This window comes from Microcaecilia unicolor, unplaced genomic scaffold (genome assembly GCF_901765095.1).
Source record: "Microcaecilia unicolor unplaced genomic scaffold, aMicUni1.1, whole genome shotgun sequence".
In the NCBI taxonomy this organism is placed as follows: Eukaryota; Metazoa; Chordata; class Amphibia; order Gymnophiona; family Siphonopidae; genus Microcaecilia; species Microcaecilia unicolor.
The window spans coordinates 99094-122560 of NW_021963231.1; the positions used below are offsets into that span (position 1 = coordinate 99094).

At 41.4% G+C, this 23467-nt stretch overlaps 1 protein-coding gene across 1 annotated transcript in view; it reads right to left on the bottom strand.

Annotated features, from left to right (window-relative positions):
- The window catches only part of LOC115459092 (1-phosphatidylinositol 4,5-bisphosphate phosphodiesterase beta-4-like), a gene marked incomplete at its 3' end in the record, with an annotated part of 136405 nt that overhangs the window by 95826 nt on the left and 17112 nt on the right, over window positions 1–23467 (bottom strand). The window contains 6 exon segments of the mRNA XM_030188958.1: window positions 27–78; window positions 4099–4223; window positions 4430–4514; window positions 9298–9439; window positions 15743–15843; window positions 17666–17833. Of these exon segments, the coding sequence (XP_030044818.1) occupies window positions 27–78; window positions 4099–4223; window positions 4430–4514; window positions 9298–9439; window positions 15743–15843; window positions 17666–17833 (673 nt within the window).

A 23467-nucleotide genomic window follows, 5' to 3' on the forward strand; every position in this document is an offset into this window, starting at 1 on the left:
ACAACTGTTTAAATCACACTACTCACCCACATGATCCATTATACTCAAATTTTCCCTGATTCAACTGCATTGCTAAATCTGTCAAGAGACAAAAACAATGTTATCTCGTTTGCCCACATGCAGCAGACCTTGGACATTCTCTTTTTTATTACTGCAGTGGGTTTCCAAAATGCAGTGAAGCAGGTGCTCCCACAATCTCTACAATGGCCTAATTCACAGGTTCAGAATGTACACTTGCTCACCATTGCTTAAACCAGTATTTTGTTCTAAGTTAAATAAGAGATGAATTTGGAGGCATATATAAAACAGCTACTGTTTTCATTCTAGCATTTTTTCTTTAAAATGATAAAACAACATAAAAATGAGCTTCATGTGCTGTACTATAATCTGTATGGGGAAATCACAGAAATGAGTATCCGGCCAGCACTGGGATAGAGAATGACACGGGGCAAAGTTTGTCTCTGTCCCCACCCCATCCCCGTGGGTTCTGTCTCTGTCCCCACCTTGTCCCCGAAGGCTCTGTCTCCATCCTGGCAGGTTCTGTCCCTCATCCCATCCCCGTGGGCTCTGTCCTCATCTGCAGAAGCCTTGAACTTATGATTTTACATTTACATTTTTTTATAGGAACAATATGCTGTGCAACTGTTGTGTATAAATTACAAATAGAGAACAATTAGAACAATGAGTAGCTATAATAACCCTCCTTCCCACCACCACCCTCTAACCTTCCAACCCCAACAATAGGTGATTTCTACTACACCAAGAAATCCTAATTCACACTGTTAAAATGTCCAGGGGTGTAAAATACAACCTGTTCTATATGCCCTAGAGGGGAAAAAATATGCCTTATAAAGCACTGTTATGTTTTTTTAATCTGTGGATAAATAAGAAGTCATCAACAATCTCTGGATTCAATCTAGCCCTCCTGTCTTCCACAGATCTTCCTGGAATAGAAGTTGTCTTCTTAGAAGATGTGCTGGTAGCAGGATGTACAGGATCCTCTATGCAAGGGTTGCTAGTTGTGGCCAGTATGTTTGCTTATTTTTTTCCAAAAACTCAAAATATGTTTGTAAGCATCACTTAAACATAAATAACAGTCCAGTTCATTAACAGGCTTCAAAGTAGAAAATGAAACGGGGACAAAGTTTGTCCCCTGTCCCCGTGGGCTCTGTCCCCATCCCCGCCCTGTCCCCATCCCAGCGGTTACTGCAGTTCCCTGTCCCCGTGTCATTCTCTACACTGGGGCTTGGTGGTATGTCAGTACACTGCCATAGAGACCACCTGGGTTCCACTCCCGGGTTTAACTTCTGCTACTTGTGCAGGCCAAGTCCATGGATGCTGCAGGGACAGCGCTCACAGCTCTTGAAAGGAGAAAGTCCCAGACATTGCATAATGGTAATACCTAGCCAGCAAATTCAGCGTACATGAGCATCAAATTTTAGAAGAAGTAGCTGTTCGTGGTCTCTGTCACTGCAATGGCTGGCCTAATGGATGACAGGGTTTAAATATTAGAAGCCCAGGAGGCTTAAAAAAAAAAGGTAATTTCAGAATCCTTATATGATCTACATGTGTAAATAGCAGCATTTGCACATGTAGATTGCACACATGTGCAAATGGTGATTTCAGAATGCCACAATTTACACGACAATGTGAAAAGAAATCCGCTGGCAGGCGGAGAACTCAAAATGCCCCACGATAAATATAACATACAAAGACAGTGGGAGAGCAACCAAGGATACCAAAGACAGGAAGATGTTCCTTAATAAACTCCAAATAAACTCTTTTATTAAGGAACATCTTCCTGTCTTTGGTATCCTTGGTCGCTCTCCCACTGTCTTTGTACAATTTACACGACACACAGATTTCAAGGGGGCATGGTTTGGGGAGTCATAAAATTATACATATGTTTCCTATTTTATAACGGGTATGCATATATATTTGAAAACATTTTCTTGTCAGCTTCTGCACCTTCCCCAGAGGTGCATATAAGCTTTAGTAAAATGTTTCTTTTGGCCAGGTTTGATACGAGTGACTGAGGGGCAGTTGCGCTTAGCTTCCTAATACTTTATATGGCCATACAAATGTAAAAATTTGCCTTTCAGTGTTTCCTTTCTAAAGTGATAGCACTTATATGTACACGGCTCGACAATCAAAAACAATTATTTGGATAGCAGCAGCTTCTAACTGAAAAAAGTGCCCTATCTGGGTAGTTTCAGCAGCATTATACAGATAGTGTACTGAAAATTATTACAGACCACCCTGGCACTATTTGGATAGTTGAAAAATATTAAAGAAACCAAGGAAAGTGTATTATCAAAACAAGTGTGTAAAATTTTCTTTGTGCAAGAAGCTAAAAGTGTCTATAAAATATAAAATTATGAATTGTGCTCAGTTTGTTTTGGTGTATTACAGCGACCCGAAGATTCGAGATATGTAAAAACACCATTCTACCATCACAGCACTCCCTACCTCCACTCCTGCCTATTATGGTGTATCAAATTATAACAGTCTCAGAAAAAAAAGGAGTCAGCTACTTAGCTTGAGTTGACTTAGGAGGGGAGCCTTCTTTATGTGTTCAATGGGATTTTGCCATTCAAGAAATGATGCTAGCCCCGGATCGGTGTAAAACTTTTATAATTCAAGATCACTCTGTGACTTTACCAATCTAGTATCCATTGTTCAATGTTCACAATGATGGGAGTGACTTGGGATTGCTCCTGCACAAAGAGGCCACTAGACCACCAGGGATTTGAAGGGAGGCCCAGGGAGGGCATATGAGTGAGGGGAGGGCAAAGTTGGTGAGCAGCCTGAGGGGATGGGTTTTTTGTCAGTGGGGAGGCTGGCTGGGGGGAAAGGCTTTCTGCGGGGGGGGGGGGGGGGGGGGTACAGTTTTGGCTTCAGGTCCAGCCAAAACCAAGCAGCAAATTTTGGCCACAGATTCGGTTTTGGTTGAAACCAAAAGCCCCAGTTTTGGTCACTCTCTAATGGACAGTCTGCAATGCTTAGCCATTTTCCAGCTATGTGGATAAAGTGAGGACAGCAAATATACCATATAGCTGGTGACTGCTGAATATGTATATTCAATGCTACTGTTTCTGCGGGTGGAAGTGCTGAATATACATGGATAATTCAAATGCCGTCGCTGCCATTTAAAAACATACATTGTCCACAGTGTTTGAATATTGACCAGAGTGTGTTCTGGAATACAGCTTTTATATGTATATGTAGAAGTGGTGGAAATTGGCACTTATATGTGGAAGCTGTTGAGTGATGTTGCTTTTTTCTGAACATATACTTTTATTGGATAGTTACAAACATTGCATTTACATATAGGGAAATACAAATGTATGTCCTGGCATTTCTACACATATTTTACAAAAGGTTCCATGTTTACCAAAGCCTTTTGTAAAATAAAGGGGAAACTGTGAATGTCATGACCTGCACGCTATAATTCCTGCTTCACAAAATGAGACTTAAAGGCTTGTTGTAACTGAACTGGAAGCCCTACGTAGCATGAAGAAATTACAGGGCCAAAAACAAAAGATGAATGTATGTAAATTAATGCCTTTCGTTCTTTACTATTATGTATTCTTTTGCCATGCAACTCAAATCCTTCTGTAATACCAAATGTCTACTCTCTTCCCATTTCCACTATCCATGATGTATTGTAAGCCACATTGAGCCTGCAAAGAGGTGGGAAAATGTGGGATACAAGTGCAATAAATAAAATAAATAAATAAAATTAACACCTTATGAATAACAATATTCAGGAGAAATATGAACATTGTATCTTTCATCAAAATGTTGTACTCTTTTTTCCCTTTAAATTCTACATATGGTGAATAAGACATATTTTCAGAAAGACGATGACAGTGATGGACTGAAGAGCCTAAGGCAAAAGGAGAGTATAATACCATCCATACAAATTTTGTTCATTGCTTCATGCCTTCATGCTTTCACACACATCACCCACATTGTTTAGCCATATGCCAGCTTTGGACAAAAAAAAAAAGGCAAACACAAATTGATGACAACTGCTGAAGAGTTACAGCTCGGGCTCTCCTTTGGTGTTTAAGCTGACTGGACATCATCTTCTACCTGGGGTCTGGTAATTCAGTGAGACCATCTGGCAGCCAGCGTTCCAGAAAATTTGAGGCATGTAATTACTGGAATCCACTCGGCCTCCCTTGGGGTATATCCGACTCATTTGCCGTTTATTGTAACTGTGCAGCTCATTAAGGAAATCTATATATAAACAGCTACAGCAACCTACAGGACGGTTTTGCTTGCCTCACATTTTCTTCTTGTTTCTCCCTCTTTTTAAGCTACTGCTTGTTACTATCACTGGAACCTACAGCTCCCAAGCTTGTTGTCCTAGAAGTCCACTTACAAGCTAACAAGAGTCTTATTAATCATCGTATAAGGATACTTCACAAACTCAATTGCATGTGTCTTCAAATATCCTAGCCCCACTGACTCGTTAAAGGAGGACATGTTGTAATGTATGTTGCGCTCTAGAAAGTAAAAAAAAAATTGAATTAAAAACATTTTAGTGATGTAAGATACCAGCCAGAGACTCATGCACAATAAACACAAGAAAACAAACAAACAAAAAAAAACCTCCATTGAATATAATATAGGCCAGATTCTGTATAGGTTGCCCAAAGTTGGCATAAACTAATTAGCTAATTAGGTGATATCAATTATTGGTATTAGCGAGCACTTAGGAGCTGCATGTGGTTCTGCCCTATGCCCTATTCTATAACATGTGCGCCTAAATTTCATAGTGCACAAGTCCAAAGGGGGCATGGCCATGGGAGGGGCATGAGAAGGGTTGGGGTGTTCTCAGAATTTAGGCACAATGTTACAGAATACCTGCCTTTGCACACCCTGACTGCCATTAGTTGGGCACAAGCATTTACACCAGCATTTGGTTTACAAAATATGCTGAGTGCCCATCTGAATGACTAAATTCAGTTGCGGGCAGTGACACCAAGTAAAACTTGTTGTAAATGCTGACACCTAAATTACATACAGACTGGGTGTATTCTATAACCATGCGCATACATTTTAGAAAAGTCCACAACCCACCCATTTCACACCCCCTTCTCAACTATGCGACTTAGTATTTACGCGAATCACATTATAGAGTATGCTTAGACACTTTTGCACGTAAATTCTAATTTAATGCCAATTAGTGTCAATAATTGGCTGTTAATTGGCAATTATTGTTTATTGACTTGTTAAGTAATTAAGTTGGCACACAAATACAGAAGACGACTGGATTTGCGCGCGCAACCTAAGTCACGCTATATAGAATCCTGGAGGAAATGTGCGATAAGCTAGTATTCTGTAAAGGTCGTTCTGCGGAGAGCCACTTTTTGCAGAATACCAGCTTAGTGCAAATCATCCCGGCACCTATCTTTGGACATCATTTATTGAATTTCCATCAGTAAGTATTTAGGAAATGCTAAGTGCTCCTGTGTTAACTCTGCATTATCTGGTTAGCGCACACTACTCATAATGCACTAGCTGGATAACGCGGGAACACCTACTCTCCAACCCTGACACGTTCCCTCCAAAAAGTATTTTTAAAACATTGGTAAGGCACGGGTTAATGCACACTAACAGGCAAAATACTGCAAACCGCTTTAACATGTTCTGTAGCAGCTTGGTAGACTGCACTAACTGTGCATTAAGGGCCTGATTCTTTATATGGCGCCTAAAATTAACATGCATTAGGCAATTATGCCTAAGCGTATTCTAAATACCGCACGGAAATCTACACGCGGTATTTAGAATACACTTAGGTGTAGTTCATGTTCGTAAATCTACGTGTGTCCATTTACGCCAACGAAAAGCTGGTGTAAATCTCTGCGTATAGATTTACATGCACTGGCCCATATTTTATAACAACACGCATAGATTTTGGAACGCCCATTTCTGTGCCCCAAAACACGCTCCTTTTTGCCTGCACGCTTTAAAATTTAGGCACAGTACATTACAAAATACGCTTAGCAATGCGTAAATTCGAATTTTTGCCAATTAGTGTAGCCTACCCATGTTATTGAGTAAGCCACATTGAGCCTGCAACTAGTGGGAAAATGTGGGGTATAAATGTGTTAAATAAATAAAATAGTGCTCGTTATTGCTTAAGAGCTGTTAACAGCTTGTTAGAACAATTATCTATGCATGTAATTATAGAATACTAGATTTATGTACAGAACCGTGCATAACTCTAGGTGTACTATATAGAATCTTGGGGTAAGGGCTTAACATCCTTTAGCTAAGGGATCCGATATCTATAGAAAGAGAGAAAAAAGGAAATTAGTTTGGGGAAGAGGGAATATAAGAAATTCTATCCTGGTCATATTGTTTAATGTGGCAGAGGACATCCAGGTAGCCAAGCAGACAAGCAGATTGATATTTTAGACTGGATTCCAGTTTAAGTTTCTGGTATAGAAAGCAAGATGTATTTAATTTATATTTAATTTAATTTCTAACATCTGAGAGTCATTAGAATAAAGATGGTACTGAAAGATGAGAGAGAAAATCAGGGAATCAAGGGAACGAATATAGAGAGAAAAAGCAAGGGCCTAGGACAGAGCTCTGAAGCTCCCTACTTGACAGTGGGATAGTGGTCAGGTAGAATCCACCAGAAGATACAATTGTGATGTGAGAACCAAAAACAGTGTCAAAAAACAGAAAAAATGTCAATGAGAAGAGGTTCAAGTACCTTCTACAACCTACTGAGTGATGGGGTGAGAGACATTTTATTATTTCACTGAAACTTGGTTAAAGAAACAGATGGTCTCTTTCTAGGCAAATTTTGCCTATCATGGTTCTGTGATATTCATTAATTGAAAGTGCGGGAGTCACTCTTGTCTATCAAGACAGCCTCTGCTTCTCTAGGGTATTGTCATCAATCTAAAAGGTACGGGTGTCACTTCCAAAGAATAGGTAGCCTTGGTAAATTGTTAATTTGCTGTGCTTAAAGAGAATCAACTGGAATTATCTATAGTAATAGCAGAAACAATACTGAAAACATCCTTCCCGATAGCTTAAGATGATTTCAAAATCCATTCTAAAGCACCTACTACTAGCAGCAGCGAGTAGTCAACAAGACATCTCTGAGGCAATAATAGCAGCCAAAAAGGAGTTTCTTTTCTATCCTGGTAGTTTACAGAAATCACCCAAAGTGATTCTTCCCAATTGTAGACTTTAGAGTACTTAAGACAACATCAAGCAGATGTCCCTTAGTAATCCCCCGTCAGCTGGATTTTAGTTCTTTTGCTAATTTCTTCTGAGAAAAAATCATGAACATTCCTTTTCAGTCTCAACTCCCTTTTCCTCCTCCCTTTTGCATAATTTCACTTGTGAGGTGCCTTAAGGATCTGTTAACACCCCTTTTACTTCATGCCTCTTTGTGCCCTCTAGCAATTCTCATGGAAGGGTAGGATATCAAGGCATTTTATTATACTGACAGTATCCTCCTGTTTTTTCTTACATCCTCTGGTGATCCTGATCTGCACACTTTACAGAGTTGTTTAAAGGCTATGGCACCTTGGCTTCTCTCTCTCAAACTGGTCTTAAATCCTGAAAAGACTGTAGCATGTTGGATCACTGGCCATCTTACTTATCCCTCCCTTAGCTCCCTTTCTAGTTGATATATCAATTCCACTTACTGATTCTTTTCATTATTTTGGGAGTTATTTTTTTATTCTGAACTAACCTTTCACAACCAAATCTTTAACATTGTAAAATCAGGATTTCTACTGGTATGCCAAATGCGTTCCTTGTGCAATCTTCTTGAGACTAGTTATGCCTTTCTGATATCTCACCTTGGCTATTGCAATATCACTTATGCTGGTAATTACCCAACATCAAATGAACAACTTCAAATATTGCAAAACTCTTGCTGTCCAGTTTGTGTGTCCTTCATATAGACATCACCATGTCTCACCACTCCTTATTAAACTTCCAGTATTGGATTTGGTTCAAAATACTTATTTTAGCACACAAGACAGTTTTATTTATTTATTTTAAAAATTTCTATACCACCTATAACTAGGTGGTGTACAAAAAGACATTCACATTTTCTTAAGTGTTCCTGTCTCCTTCTCATCTATGGTCACAAAAAAGAGGGAATACAGCATACAAAAGCAACCAACCAACCAAACAAAGCAAACACTGGGCCTTCAGGACTGAGAAAAATGTAGTCCTTTATTTATAATGAAGACCCGACACGGTCCGTGTTTCAGTGTACAAATGCCTGCATCAGGGGTCAAGGGACTCCTATAGGTCAGCAAAATGATTAGTTGACAAGGATGTGGAATAAACAATCAGGATATATTACCCGCTGTTTAAACAGCTCGTTTGTAGGACGCCTTCAGTCGTGTAAACCGCCAAAAGGCGTCCTACAAACGAGCTGTTTAAACAGCGGGTAATATATCCTGATTGTTTATTCCACATCCTTGTCAACTAATCATTTTGCTGACCTTTAGGAGTCCCTTGACCCCTGATGCAGGCGTTTGTACGCCGAAACACAGACCGTGTCGGGTCTTCATTATAAATAAAGGACTACATTTTTCTCAATCCTGAAGGCCCAGTGTTTCCTTCTCATCTATGACCATATCCTACAGTACCTCACGATCTCTTTGAGATCTCAACACCGATCACCTTGTTTTTCGAGCACCTTACCTGGCCCATTACAAATAAAGGGGTTCCGCAAGTAAATTTAGGTAGGGGCATTTGCACCACATTTCCATTGGTGCAAATGGACGCGCCTGAAATTATGTGCGACCCTTGCACTTAAGCACTATTCTATAAACCATGCCTAACTTTAGGCACGGCTTATAGAATAGCGCTTAAGCGTTTTTTTTTTTCCGTGATGATGTTTTAGGCACGATTTATAGAATTCACCCCTATATGTGTGAATGGGAGACATGTCCATGCCCCACTCATGTGTATGTTCCCTGTGCAATTGTGCGTTAATGAACTTTGCACGTACACGTTAATGCATACAGTTCTGAATTGCCCTGTTTGTGTTTTTTAAAAGGGTACATTGTTGAAAAGAGGAGAAACAAAGTTAAATAAACACATTATACTGCACTGGAGGCCTATGGAGAGATGACATGTTTTATGTTATTTTAACTATCTATCTATCTATCTATATACATATCTATACCTATAATTCATATTTATCTATCAATATATCTAGATAAAACAGAAAACAACATGGTTTTCCTACCCAAGAAAAATTCCAAGGCTACCTACTATGTACAGTGTGTTTCTTACCTTCAGCTACATGGAAACCCTGGAACTTTACAGGCTGAGCATAGTTGATCATTGTTGATAAATAAGGATGAATATTGGTCGTAGCACCTACATATTTATATGAGGCCATCCATGCCTGTTCATCTTCAACTGTTATCAAGCCCTGCAACATATGACAAAAAAGCACAGCATGCAAAATTACTTCCCGCATCAGTGGGTGTAAAAGCACTCTTACCAGTTTCAGCTACACATCACAGCATCAGTAAGCACCAAGGCAAAAGCTGAGAGAACGCAACAAGTTTATGATGAACACAATGCATTGTGTGAAATAAGTTAATACACTTTTCTGGATAATTACATGCCTAACTAAAAAATAAGATGGGAGAGTTAGAATATATAGTACTATACGTCTAGCTCCATCTCTACCTGTTTTCAAATCTATGCTGAAACCCCACCTTTTCATTGCTGCTTTTAGCTCCTAGCCACAATTGCCCTCCCCTTGTCCCTTCCTCCCTTCTCACCCATTACGTCCCTCACCCGTAACTGTCTTGTTTGTCTGTATTACTTAGATTGTAAGCTCTTTTGAGCAGGGACTGTCTCTTTGTATCAGGTGTTCAGCTCTGCGTGCGTCTGGTAGCGCTATACAAATGCTAATAATAATAATGATAAGGTAGATATAATAGGCATCTCAGAGACTTGGTGGAAAGAGGACAATCAATGGGACACTGTGATAACAGGGTACAAATTGTATCGCAATGATAGAGAGGATCAGATTGGAGGGGGGTTGTGCTATATTTTAAAGAGGGAATTGAGTCAAATAAAATAAACATTCCACATGACACAGATAGCAGCGTGGAATCATTATGGATAGAAATTCAATGTGTGAAGGGAAGGAGTATTCCTGTAGGGCTGTACTACCATCCGCCGGGACAGAATGAACAGACAGATGAAGAAATGTTTACAGAGATTTGGAAAGCTGGCAAATTGGGCAACACTATAACAATGGGTGATTTCAGTTACTCCGATATTGACTGGATAAATGTTACATCAGGGAGTGCCAGACAGATAAAATTTCTAGATGTAATAAACGACTGCTTCTTGGAGTAGTTGGTCCAGGAACAGACAAGAGGGGGAGCCATTTTGGATATGGTCCTTGGTAGTGCAAGAGGTGGCAGTGTTGGGTCCCCTTGAAACAGTGATCATAACATGATCAAGTTTGAGCTACTATCTGGGATGTACCCGCAAAGGAAATCTAATGTAGCTGCATTTAATTTTCGAAAGGGCAAATATAATAAAATGAGGAAATGGTTAAAAAGAAACTAAAAGGATCGGCTGTAAAGGTTAGGACACTAAATCAGGCGTGGACGTCATTCAAAAATACCATCTTGGAAGCCCAGATGCATTCCACGTATTTGCAAAGGTAGACAGAAGAGAAAACATCAGCCAGCATGGTTAAAAGGCGAAGTAAAAGAGGTCATTACAGCCAAAAGAATGCAAAAAGGACCCAAATGACGAAAATAAGAAGCAACATAAGCACTGGCAAGTCAGATGCAAAACATTAATAAAGAAGGCTAAAAGAGAATATGAAGAGAAACTTGTCGCAGGGGCTAAAACTCACAGTAACAACTTTTTCAGGTACATCAGAAGCAGAAAGCCCGTGAGGAAATCCATGGGACCATTAGATCACAAAGGAGCAAAAGGGGTTCTCAGGGAGGACAAGGCCATAGCGGAGAAACTGAATGAATTCTTTGCTTCTGCCTTTATGGAAGCAGATGTAAGATATCTGCCTGTATCGGAAATAGTTTTCAAGGGTGATGATGCGGAGGAACTGAAAGAAATCTTGGTGAATCTGGAAGATGTACTGAGCCAAATTGGCAAAGAACAGTAAATCACCTGGAGCAGATGGCATATAGCCAAGGGTACTCAAAGAACTCAAGCCTGCTGCTACTGTTTCCTGTGCCAGCCCGGAAGTTTACCTCAGAACAGTTAAATTGTACAGCGCTGCGTAACCCTAGTAGCGCTTTAGAAATGTTAAGTAGTAGTAGTAGTAACAGAGCCACGGTCCTGCGCCTTTGCCTTGGTTGTTTATTAGTGCGGACCCGGTGAGGTGCAACGGGCGGGATATCGTGCTGCATGGTGGGTGGATGAAAGGGGAGAGAGCAACAGGGCAAGGATGGGAGAGGCAGTGGATCCGGGGAAGGATGCGATTGGGACTGGGGAGGCTTTTACTTGGGGCCGGACTCATGATGGACTCAGCTAATCTGGGATTGGGCCCTGCTTCACCACTGATCACCACCACCTTCAGCCCAAAGCCTCTCAGCAGGTAAAACAAATATGTGTCATTGTGGGCTTTTGGGTGAGGGTGGGCTCTTTACTGCAGTGCTGGGGGGGCAGAGTTGGTGGGTTTCTGGGCAGGGATGGGCTCAGTGCCCAGGTTAAAATAATAATTTAAAAAAGGTGTTTTATGTTGGCTTTTGGGTGGGGGTCATCTCTGCAGTGCCCAAGCATGAAAAATTTAAATGTTTTACATTTAATGCTGATTGCTGATGTGCTTAAGGGTGGAGGGAGGGGGAGATTCGGAAGAGTAGGGGAGATGCCAGACTATGGGGGGACAGGTAGACGGTAGTACAGGGCTCATGCTAGGCTATAGGGAGGGGTGGGGGGAGCTAGGGTAGAGCTGATGCCTAGCTGCGGGATAGGTGATGGGGAAGGAACAGATAGGGCTAATGCTGGGCTATGGGGATGGATGAAGGTTAAAAAAGAAGGGAAGGGCAGGGCAGGGAAGGGCTGATGCTGGGCTACAGGACAATTTGTAATTTTTGGTCCTTTATTCTGTAATTCATGAGGGTTGGTATGGGTTCTGCATATGACCAAGGTCAGAGATTCTGCTGGCATGTGGTTTGTGTGGTGTTATGAGTCTGAGTTGTTTGAATTTTCCAATGGAATGCATATTCCTACTATGTATATTCACCGCTGCCTTTATAAAAGCACTGTTGTTGATATTCGTGTTCAGAATTGGTGTTAAGAAGCTTCTTTGCAGGCTTTAGTGTTACTTCACAAAGCACCTGGCAGTGAAGGAATTTTGTATTACTATTATTGAGGTGCCACCAGAATTTGAACATATTTTTCCTATCTAATTATATTGCAGGATCCTGCCATGTGTGTTGAGAGGTTTGCCGTTGTAGTAGACAAACGTATGGTCAATTTTAAGATATGGGATAATGTAATTATATTTAAAATATCAATTTTTCCATTAACTATGTATGTGGTTATATTGATGCAGGGTAGCTGTTGGGCAGACTACTTAGAAATCCATCATCAAGTGCATTCTAAGGCATTATTTTGTAGGATCCCAAGAGACACTACTCATATTTATATACACAGTGCATGTCCACCCATATTAGCTCTGGGCCCACCCAAAATCTCAGGTCTGGCTACAGGGATCTGTACTGGGACACTGCTATTTAACATATTTATAAAAAATATGGAAATTGGAACGACGAGTGAGGTGATTAAATTTGCAAAGGATACAAAACTATTCAAGGTTGTTAAAACACATGTGAACTGTGAAATATTGCAGGAAGACCTTAGGAAATTGGAAGACTGGGCATCCAAATGGTAGATTAAATCTAATGTGGAGAAATGCAAAGTGATACACATTGGAAAGAATAATCCGAATCATAGTTACCTGATGCTAGGGTCCACCTTGGAGGTCAGCGATCAAGAAAAAGATCTGGGTGTCATTGTAGATAATACGCTAAAATCTTCTGCTCAGTGTGCGGTGGCGACCAAAAAAGCAAACAGGATGCTAGGAATGATTAGGAAAGGGATGGTGAATAAGACTGAAAATACTATAACGCTTTTGTATCTCTCCATGGTGCGTCCGCACCTTGAGTATTGCGTTCAGTTCTGGTTGCCATATCTCAAAAAAGATATAGTGGAATTAGAAAAGGTTCAAAGAAGAGCGACCAAAATGATAAAGGGGATGGAACTCCTCTCATAACAGGAAAGGCTAAAGAGGCTAGGGCTCTTCAGCTTGGAAAAGAGATGGATGAGGGGGAATATGAATGAGGTCTACAAAATCCTGAGTTATGTAGAATGAGTAGAAGTAAATCGATTTTTTACACATTCCAAAAGTACAAAGACTAGGGGACACTCGATGAAGTTACATGGAAATACTTTTAAAACAAATAGGAGGAAATATTTTTTCACTCAATGAATAGTTAAGCTCTGGAACTCTTTGCCGGAGGATGTGGTAACAGTGCTTAGTGTATCTGGGTTAAAAAAAAAAAGGTTTGGACAAATTCCTGGAGGAAAAGTCCATTGTTTGCTATTGAGACAAGACAAGGGAAGCAACTGCTTGCCCTGGGATTTGAAGTATGGAGTGTTGCCACAATTTAGGTTTCTGCCAGGTACTTGTGTCCTGGCTTGGCCACTGTTTGGAAAACACCCGAAGTATTATTTCTTTTCACATCCAAGATTTATGCACTCACTTCTTCATTGGTTCTTATCAGGAAAATCTAATTTTTACTTGTTTTCTACACTATTTTAATATCCAAACTTTGTAGTCATTTTATTTGAGCCTTCTTTATAAACTGTTGGCTTGGGGGCATTCTGTTTCGACATGCGCCATGTTTCACTGATGCTGTCTCAAGGAACCCCCATCAATTAGCCCAACCCATCTTGCCGACTACTCTCTTACTTCAGAATAGTCAGCAAGATGGGTCGGACTAATTTAAGGGGGTATTCTATAAAGTGGAGGAGTGGCCTAGTGGTTAGGGTGGTGGACTTTGGTCCTGAGGAACTGAGTTTGATTCCCACTTCAGGCACAGGCAGCTCCTTGTGACTCTGGGCAAGTCATTTAACCCTCCATTGCCCCATGTAAGCCGCACTGAGCCTGCCATGAGTGGGAAAGCGCGAGGTACAAATGTAAAAAAAAAAAAGTACCCCTAAATTTAGGCACGGTTTATAGAATACACCTAGCGCCCTTGTGCGCGACTAAATTTAGTCATGGGCAGTTATGCCAAATAACACTTGGTGTAAATGCCAATGCCTAAATCAGGCACAGACCAGGTGTATTCTATAATAATGTGCATAGCTTTTAGAAATGCCCACGACCCGCTCATTAATCGCCCATGGCCATACCCCCTCTTCAACTACATGCTTTAGAATTTACGTGCATTACTTTACAGAATACGCCAATTAGTGTCAATAATTGCTTGTTAATTGCAATTATCAGCACTGATTGGCTTGTTAGCTAATTAAGTTGCGTGCACAAATCCAGAATATGACCAAATTTGCATGCGCAACTTAAGTCGCACTATATAGAATCTGGGGGCATGTGGAGAAAGTGAGATGGTTTAGAGGTGTGTCAGGGATGAGGCCAAAAATGACCTGGCTAACATCGATATTCAGTCCCAGCTGTACAAGTCAGACTGCTGCAGAAAAAGCAGCTCTTATTTTATATGGCAACTTATCTGTATAAAGTTAGTACTGCATAGTCAGTGGTCAGGTTTATGGAGAGATCCTTGATGTATATACACATACAGGCCAGGATTCAGTAAACGGTGCCCAAATTTAGGTGCCAGAAAAAAATTGGCACGGAGCGTTATTCTATAGACAGCAACCCAAGCTGAGCGCTCTTTATAGAACAGCACTTAGAGCATTTGTGGAGAAAAAAAATGATGCTGCAGGACTCAAGAGCTAATGGAACCCTGCTGATGTGACAGCATAAACATATGCGCTGTTTTGCATGACTAGGAACAAACAATTCTTCCTGTTTCCCAGCCTTCACCCTTTGCAGCAATAAATATGAGAACATTTTGCACATGCCCTGCCAAGAAGATAATAGCTAGAGGGTTTGGTTAAAAGTTAGTGGAAAGTTAGAAGATAAGAAATGCCATACTGGGTCAGACCAAGTCCAGCTTCCTGTCTCTGACCGCGGCTAATCCAAGTCAGAAGTGCCTGGCAGGATCCCAAAGAACAACAGTCCTTTTTCAAATCTAGGGTTAAGCAGTGGATCTTTCCTCCAGGAACTTATCTATCCCTTTTAAACTCAACTATGATAACCGTTTTCACCACATCCTCTGACAACATATTTTACAGTTTGCTATGCACTGACAGAAAATATATTTTCTCTCATTTGTTAAAAAAAAAGGAGACATCCTTTCAATAAAGAATCATTGGTGATTATCTCCTGGTTGTCTTCCCTTCCTTTTGGCCACTGCTGCTCTGTTGTCCACATTAAATTTCATTTACCATTTAGAAGCCAGTTCCCCCCAGTCTCATAAGGTCCTTCTGAAATTCCTTGCAATTGGTTTGTGAGTTAACTACTTTGAATAATATTGTGTCCAATTTTATCACGGCCTCACTCCTATATAGTGCAGTCATAGTGTAATCATACAGTGAGTGCTTTCCACTTGCCTGAAATGAAAATATTAAGACAGATAGTTTATATGACACTCACCTTTTTCACACTGTTCACAGCCACCTCTTTTTGACTGAGATCATCTGCAGAAAGTTCATTCCCAAATTTGAACTCTGGATGTGCTTCTTCATCTTGGTCAGCTATGGGATACACAGAAATGTCATAAAAGCCATAAATGTTTAATTTTTAATAGGAAACTTGGTATACCACCTTTCTTAAAGGAAAATCAAAACACTGTACATATAACTAGGTAAATTATGAAAGAAAACGAACTACAATCATCACAGGAAAGGACAGGAAAAGAAGAGAGAGAGAGAAAATAAAAGGAGAAAAGTGCTGCCATTCAGACGGATGGGCACTGAACAGACAGGCTAATGGTGGGCGGGAAACACAAGGGAAAACATGAAGGGTCTTCAGAAGAATAGCAAGTTGATTAGAAAAGAACGACCGAAGTCAACATGAAGGAGTGTAAGGAGTAATTACACGAGGAGAGATAGGCTGGGGAACAATGATGAAGAACCTTATGGGACACAGTCAAAATCCTGTGCTGAATTCGGAACTGAATGGGTAACCAGTGAAACTGAACAAAAACAGAAAGAAATTTGGTTGAAACAATTGGTGCATGCCAGGAGTCTGATGGCAGTACTTTGAACCGTATGCAGTCTTTTTAAAGAAGAAAATGAGAGACTGGAAAAGATGATATTACAGTAATCCAGCACGTTAGTTCCTGCAAATTATGTTAAATGTCTAAACATAAACAGTTATCTGACCACAAAGGCTTGTGAAAAACACTTGAATGGCAATTCTAGAACAGGTGCCTACAATTAGGCACCTTGTTAGGAGCTTATTCTGCAAGGGGAAATAGGTATCTACTTTCCTTTAAAGGATACTGGCTTAACTGGCAGTTAGGCATGAGTACTTATGCCAGCCCTGGAGCTGACACAGATGTGGGTGCCTAAATGGTGAAGACATGCACTACTTTATAGCATTCTCTATGATATGCATGTAGGTGTGATCCCTCCCCCCATTTGCAAATACGCACTATAGAAGATAGACACGTATTTACAGAATATTGCTTAGGTGAAATGTTTGCAGATATGTGTGTAGATGCACACATATGAGAATATATACTAATATTTGAAACAGTTAAGTATTAACATACTACTGCCTATTGTATAAAATTGCTTCCTAAGCCCAGGAGGTGCCTTGTGGCAGAAGTTTCATGCAATGGTCCATTATGCAGGTAAAGTGATTCCTAGAAATCACAAATCTATAAGCTACAAAACTCAAAAGATGCACATTCACATAGAGATGAATTTTCAAGAAGCCGCTCAGAGGCATACAGAACTAATTAATGTGGGGCTCATTTTCAAAGCACATAGACTTACAAAGTGCTCACGTAACTTTGTAAGTCTATGTGATTTGAAAATGAGCATCTTAGTGAATCTAATGAGATAGGTGTTCGGCTAAAAATTTGGCTCAATCTAGCCAGTCAATATTTTGCTCAATAAAATATTGTTTAAAACCTTAAGAGTAGATCATCTCTCTGAATTAAACTGTACTGACTTTGCACCAACCACACTGAAAGATAAGATCTAGTTGACAGGAATTATATCATGGTCCCCCCTCTATAAATTGTTGATTGGATAATAAACATCCCTAGATGTTTTCTGTGGCTACAGTAAAGGCCTGGAACTCTCTTCCCTCATTGCCATTTGGAGAGGGAAGTGATTACTTTCCAAAAAAAAGAAAAAATCTTTGGGCCAAACTCCAGACCACAGCACTCCTGGCACAGGGAAGTCCTGATCCAGAGAGCCTAAAATGTCCCTATGCTATCTGGGTAAGTTTGCATGTATGAGATTCTTTGTTTGGGCCTTATTTAAGTTTATTCATGAAGAGATGATAGGACCTCATCACCCTACGTTAATAACACTGAGAAATAAAATTTCTAGAAAGACTCACCACATTCTGTTTCTTCTTCTATATCATCCTCTATCACTGGAGCAGCAGTTTCACCCGCCTCCATCATGCTTTTCAAAGCTTCAAGTTGTTCTATTGAAACAGAAAGGTCGCATAGGAGGGAAACGTTAGCCTGCTCCATATTGCGCAGCAATTCAGATCCAAGACCATCTATTTTATAAGGAAAAACAAGTATCTAAAATCTAAACTTACCAAAACACTTTTTATAAAAAATTATAAAAGTGCATTTCTATTAAATATCTTCAAGTTTACCAAATTGAAACTCAATACATTGTTGATCCCAACTGGTACATAAAGAAATTGGTCTCTCTCTTATGCATTATAAGGTTGATACATTAAGCTCCAGAATTTAGAAAAACTTAAGACAAATCTTTAATGGATGCTTTATTTATTTATTTTATTACATTTGTACCCCGCGCTTTTCCCACTCATGGCAGGCTCAATGCGGCTTACATGGGGCAATGGAGTGAATAACACTAAGGCCATTTTTTTTTGTTACTAAAGTCAAGTAAGAATTTGCTTATACTGCTTGGTAATAACCAACATTAACATGTCAAAACTGCAAAATCTCTGTGTTAACTGTTGGGGGTGTTCCCACCATTTCTGGGAGGGCTTTTGTACAGTTAATGCAGAGAAAAAGTTGCTATTACATATTAACTGCATGGCAGATTACATGTGATGAAGTTAACTATACTTCTTGAGTTAGCATTAAGTGAGCTCATTATGCACCACAATGCATTACATTATATTACATCAAGAGCTTCTATTCTGCAATAACCTGATCAATTCCATGCGGATAACATAGTTAAAAAGAGAACCAGAACAACCATCATGGTATTAAGCTCCATGCTATCAGGTACAATCCCCAGCCCTATATGGCATTTTCTGCAGTGGCTGTTTTAATACATGTTAATAGTTGTGGGCCCATGCCAACTATTAGCTCTTGGTAATTATGTTAAACAGTTAATGAAGCTTCACAATTAGGCCCCTGTGTCCCACACTAGAAAAAAGGGAGCTCAGAGATCCCATGCATCTTGACAATCCTGAATCCCCTTTATGTGGTTTTAGGCATGCTCCTTATATTCATCATGTAATATATTAGCAGTTTCATTATAATATGCATGAGGCTCATCTTTGTATTTTTTTGGAACTTGCAAAGGTGCTCTGCTAATGTAAGTAACACTTGGAATAGGATGGGGATGCCACACTCGTGACATGATAGCATTATTTAAGAATGATAAGCCAAAATTGCTTGCCTACACCTCAATCAGTTAAATGCCTCACTTAAACATCCTCTGAAACAGTTACACAGCTAAGCTCCGTATGAAGCAAAGAGAGAACAAGCTGCAGTAATATACATTCATTTATTAACACTATAACAACAGTAAAATGACCAAATGTAAGCAATGAGGTAAACCTGGAGATGGCAAATTGAATCCTAGTAATAGGACTAACATGAAACAGTATCAGAAATATAAACATATAACAGCACTGTAAAACAATCATAGAACACAAATATAATAAATGTCATCAGAATAAAAATGATATCATAATAGGAATCCCTGCAAAAACATTCATATAACATAGATAAGATACTCACCATGTTACCACAATACATATGAAACCTTTAACTAGCATGCATTAGAACATTCAAATAATTGAGATATGATGCTAATGCTGTCCTTAGAATTCAATACAAGGTAGAGAAGGGGCATGTGCAGTAGAAATATATAGATAGGACAAACTGAAGGTAAGTTATATATATACAGTTGAGTGCACAATCTCTTTTAATTGAAAGGAAGCTCTGGAATGAGTGGGCACAGGAAGAAGATGAAAGGGGTCAGACTCAGAAGTAATCCAAGGAAATACTTCCTCACAGAAAGGGTGATGAATTCATGGAATGGCCTCCCAGTGGAAGTAGTGGAGACAAAGGCTGTATCTGAATTCAAGAAAGCTTGAAACAAGTGCACAGGATCTCCAAGGGAGAGGAAGGGATAGTAGATGGCATGCATGGGCAGACTGGATAGGCCACATGGTCTTTATCTGTCTTATTTTTTTTTGTTTCTATGCTTCTAATAAGATATGATGAACTAGCTTTTTGAATCCCTTTCCTTCCCCTGGTAAGTTCAACACACGCTTTCTCTGCCCCTGCTCCAGGGTGAAAACCTCCCATTTTTCATCCTCTCACCACCCCCTATCTATTCATCTATTCTCTACCGTCTAGTAACACTCTGCATGCTATTGTTCTTTCTCCCCACCCATAAGCATTAACTCTCTTCCCTCCCTAACTCCCAACAAGACTTCGGTTCTGTCCATCCCCAAGGTCTCCTCTCCCCAGGCACAATCCCTCACATCACCTTTCTCCATTCCACTCCCCCTCTCTTGGTATGTGCTCACTGCCTTCCACCCTTCTTCAGTCACTTCTGTGCTCCCCTCCCCCCCCCCAAAAAAAAATAAGTGGAGGAGTAGCCTAATGATTAATGCAGTGGGCTTAGAATCTGGGGAACTGGGATCAATTCCCACTGCAGCGTCTTCTGACTCTGGGCAAAAAAAACCCTCTTAGATTGTGAACCAACTATGTGCAGAGAAAGTACCTCCATATAATTGTAAACTGCTTTGGTTGTACCACAGAAAGGTGGTATATCAAATCCATGACCCTTTACAGGAAGAGCAATAAGCTAGCCTGGGGCAAAGTGAGTGGATAGTCAGTCACCGCATGTATTAAAGGCTTGGGAGAAGAGCCAGGCTTTCATCTGCTTCCTGAAATAGAGGTGGTCTTGTGTTAGGCATAGCCCCTCTGGGAGAGAGTTTTCCAAAGTGTGACGACTACTCATGAGAAGGCATGCTGGTGGATATCACACTGTGTAGTTTTTTTAAAATGAGGGTACAGATAATGATGCTCCTCCTTGAGAGGATTTTAGAGGCCTCAAAGAGGGCCAACTAATTCTTTAAGTAATCTGGTCCATTTTGTCCAAGGACCTTAAAAATCAGAGCTTTAAATTTGTCCCTGTAAGGTACTAGTAGCCAGTGTAGTTTTTGCAGGAAAGGTGTGATGTGGTCACACTGCTTGCAAAATTCTGAGTTAGTTGGAACTGGTACAAACTGTTTTTGGTTTGACTAATGAACAGGGCATTACAGTAGCCCCGTCAAGATGTTATCGTGGCATGGATTACTGTGGTCAGATCCATTTTTTCAATGTGTGAGAGAAATTTTGTAGTTGCTGCAGGTGATACAGTTTTCAAAGCTTGCTTAATTCCAATGTTTCACAAACTCCAAGGTGTCCGGCGAGCTTGGATTTAATGGCAATGCGCTAATGTTGCCATTAGCGTGCAGCCATTAACAAAAACTAGTGAATGAGCCCTTACTACCACCTCTTTTGTAGGCAGTAAAGGCTCATATGCTAATTACATGCTAATCAGTTAGTGAGTGGTAATCTAGCTGTGCTGAAAAGCTCATACACACCCCTCTCTGCCTCCAGACAAAAAAACTAATTTTATTTTTTAGTATACCAGTAGCACATACCTCAGTGTGCCTCATGGATGCCATTTTAAGCTGTTGTAAGCATATGATAGTGCTTACCTCAGTTTGGTAAAAGGGCCTCTAAACGTTTCCTTAGCTCCTTTAGGTATTGGATCTCTCTAAATGTAGTGGTCTGGAGTGGTTTCTGTCAGGCTTTCAAGGCAGAAACTAGGTTTGTGAGCCCTTGGGCCACTGCCATGGAGCAGCAGTGGTAGGCAAAACCACCCCACACCAGAGACAAGGCAGAACTCTGACAGAAACAGCTAGACTTCACCTGCGCTTGGCCGCCCTTCCCCGGGAGTTGAGCCCCTGGGTACAGGCGGCCGGCAGGACTTACCAGACAGAACAGGCACTGGATACCAACTAGGCTGAACAGGGACTGAGGGTCAGAGGGAAAGGGTATGATACATACCTGTAGCAGTTGTTCTCCGAGGACAGCAGGCTGATTGTTCTCACGACTGGGTGACGTCCGCGGCAGCCCCCACCAACCGGAAATAAGCTTCGCGGGACGGTCGACACGCAGGGCACGCCCACCGCGCATGCGCGGCCGTCCTCCCGCCCGTGCGCGACCGCTCCCGCCAGTTGAATGACTAGCAAAAAATATGAAATACACAACTCCAAAGGGGAGGAGGGAGGGAAGGTGAGAACAATCAGCCTGCTGTCCTCGGAGAACAACTGCTACAGGTATGTATCATACCCTTTCTCCGAGGACAAGCAGGCTGCTTGTTCTCACGACTGGGGTATCCCTAGCTCTCAGGCTCACTCAAAACAAGAACCCAGGTCAATTGAACCTCGCAACGGCGAGGAAACAACAGAAATTGACCTACGAAGAACAACTAACTGAGAGTGCAGCCTGACCAGAATAAATTCGGGTCCTGGAGGGTGGAGTTGGATTTACACCCCAAACAGATTCTGCAGCACCGACTGCCCGAACCGACTGTCGCGTCGGGTATCCTGCTGGAGGCAGTAATGTGATGTGAATGTGTGGACAGATGACCACGTCGCAGCCTTGCAAATCTCTTCAATAGTGGCTGACTTCAAGTGGGCCACTGACGCTGCCATGGCTCTAACACTATGAGCCGTGACATGACCCTCAAGAGTCAGCCCAGCCTGGGCGTAAGTGAAGGAAATGCAATCTGCTAGCCAATTGGAGATGGTGCGTTTCCCGACAGCGACCCCTAGCCTGTTAGGGTCGAAAGAAACAAACAATTGGGCGGACTGTCTGTGGGGCTGTGTCCGCTCCAAGTAGAAGGCCAATGCTCTCTTGCAGTCCAATGTGTGCAACTGACGTTCAGCAGGGCGGGTATGCGGCCTGGGGAAGAATGTTGGCAAGACAATTGACTGGTTAAGATGGAACTCCGACACCACCTTCGGCAGGAACTTTGGGTGGGTGCGGAGCACTACTCTGTTGTGATGAAATTTGGTATATGGAGCATGAGCTACTAGGGCTTGAAGCTCACTGACCCTACGAGCTGAAGTAACTGCCACCAAGAAAATGACCTTCCAGGTCAAGTACTTCAGATGGCAGGTATTCAGTGGCTCAAAAGGAGGTTTCATCAGCTGGGTGAGGACGACGTTGAGATCCCATGACACAACAGGAGGCTTGATAGGGGGCTTTGACAAAAGCAAGCCTCTCATGAATCGAACGACTAAAGGCTCTCCAGAGATGGCTTTTCCTTCCACACGATAATGGTAAGCACTAATCGCACTAAGGTGATTCCTTACTGAGTTGGTCTTGAGGCCAGACTCTGATAAGTGCAGAAGGTATTCAAGCAGGTTCTGTGCAGGGCAAGAACGAGGTTCTAGGGCCATGCTCTCACACCACACGACAAACCTCCTCCACTTGAAAAAGTAACTCTTTTTAGTGGAATCCTTCCTAGAGGCAAGCAAGACCCGGGAGACACCCTCAGACAGACCCAACGCAGTGAAGTCTACGCCCTCAACATCCAGGCCGTGAGAGCCAGAGACTGGAGGTTGGGGTGCAGCAACGCTCCGTCGTTCTGCGAAATGAGAGTCGGAAAACACTCCAATCTCCACGGTTCTTCGGAGGACAACTCCAGAAGAAGAGGGAACCAGATCTGGCGGGGCCAAAAGGGCGCGATCAGAATCATGGTGCCGCGGTCTTGCTTGAGCTTCAGTAAGGTCTTCCCCACCAAAGGTATGGGAGGATAAGCATACAGGAGGCCGGTCCCCCAATGGAGGAGAAAGGCATCCGACGCTAGCCTGCCGTGTGCCTGAAGTCTGGAACAGAACAGAGGCAGCTTG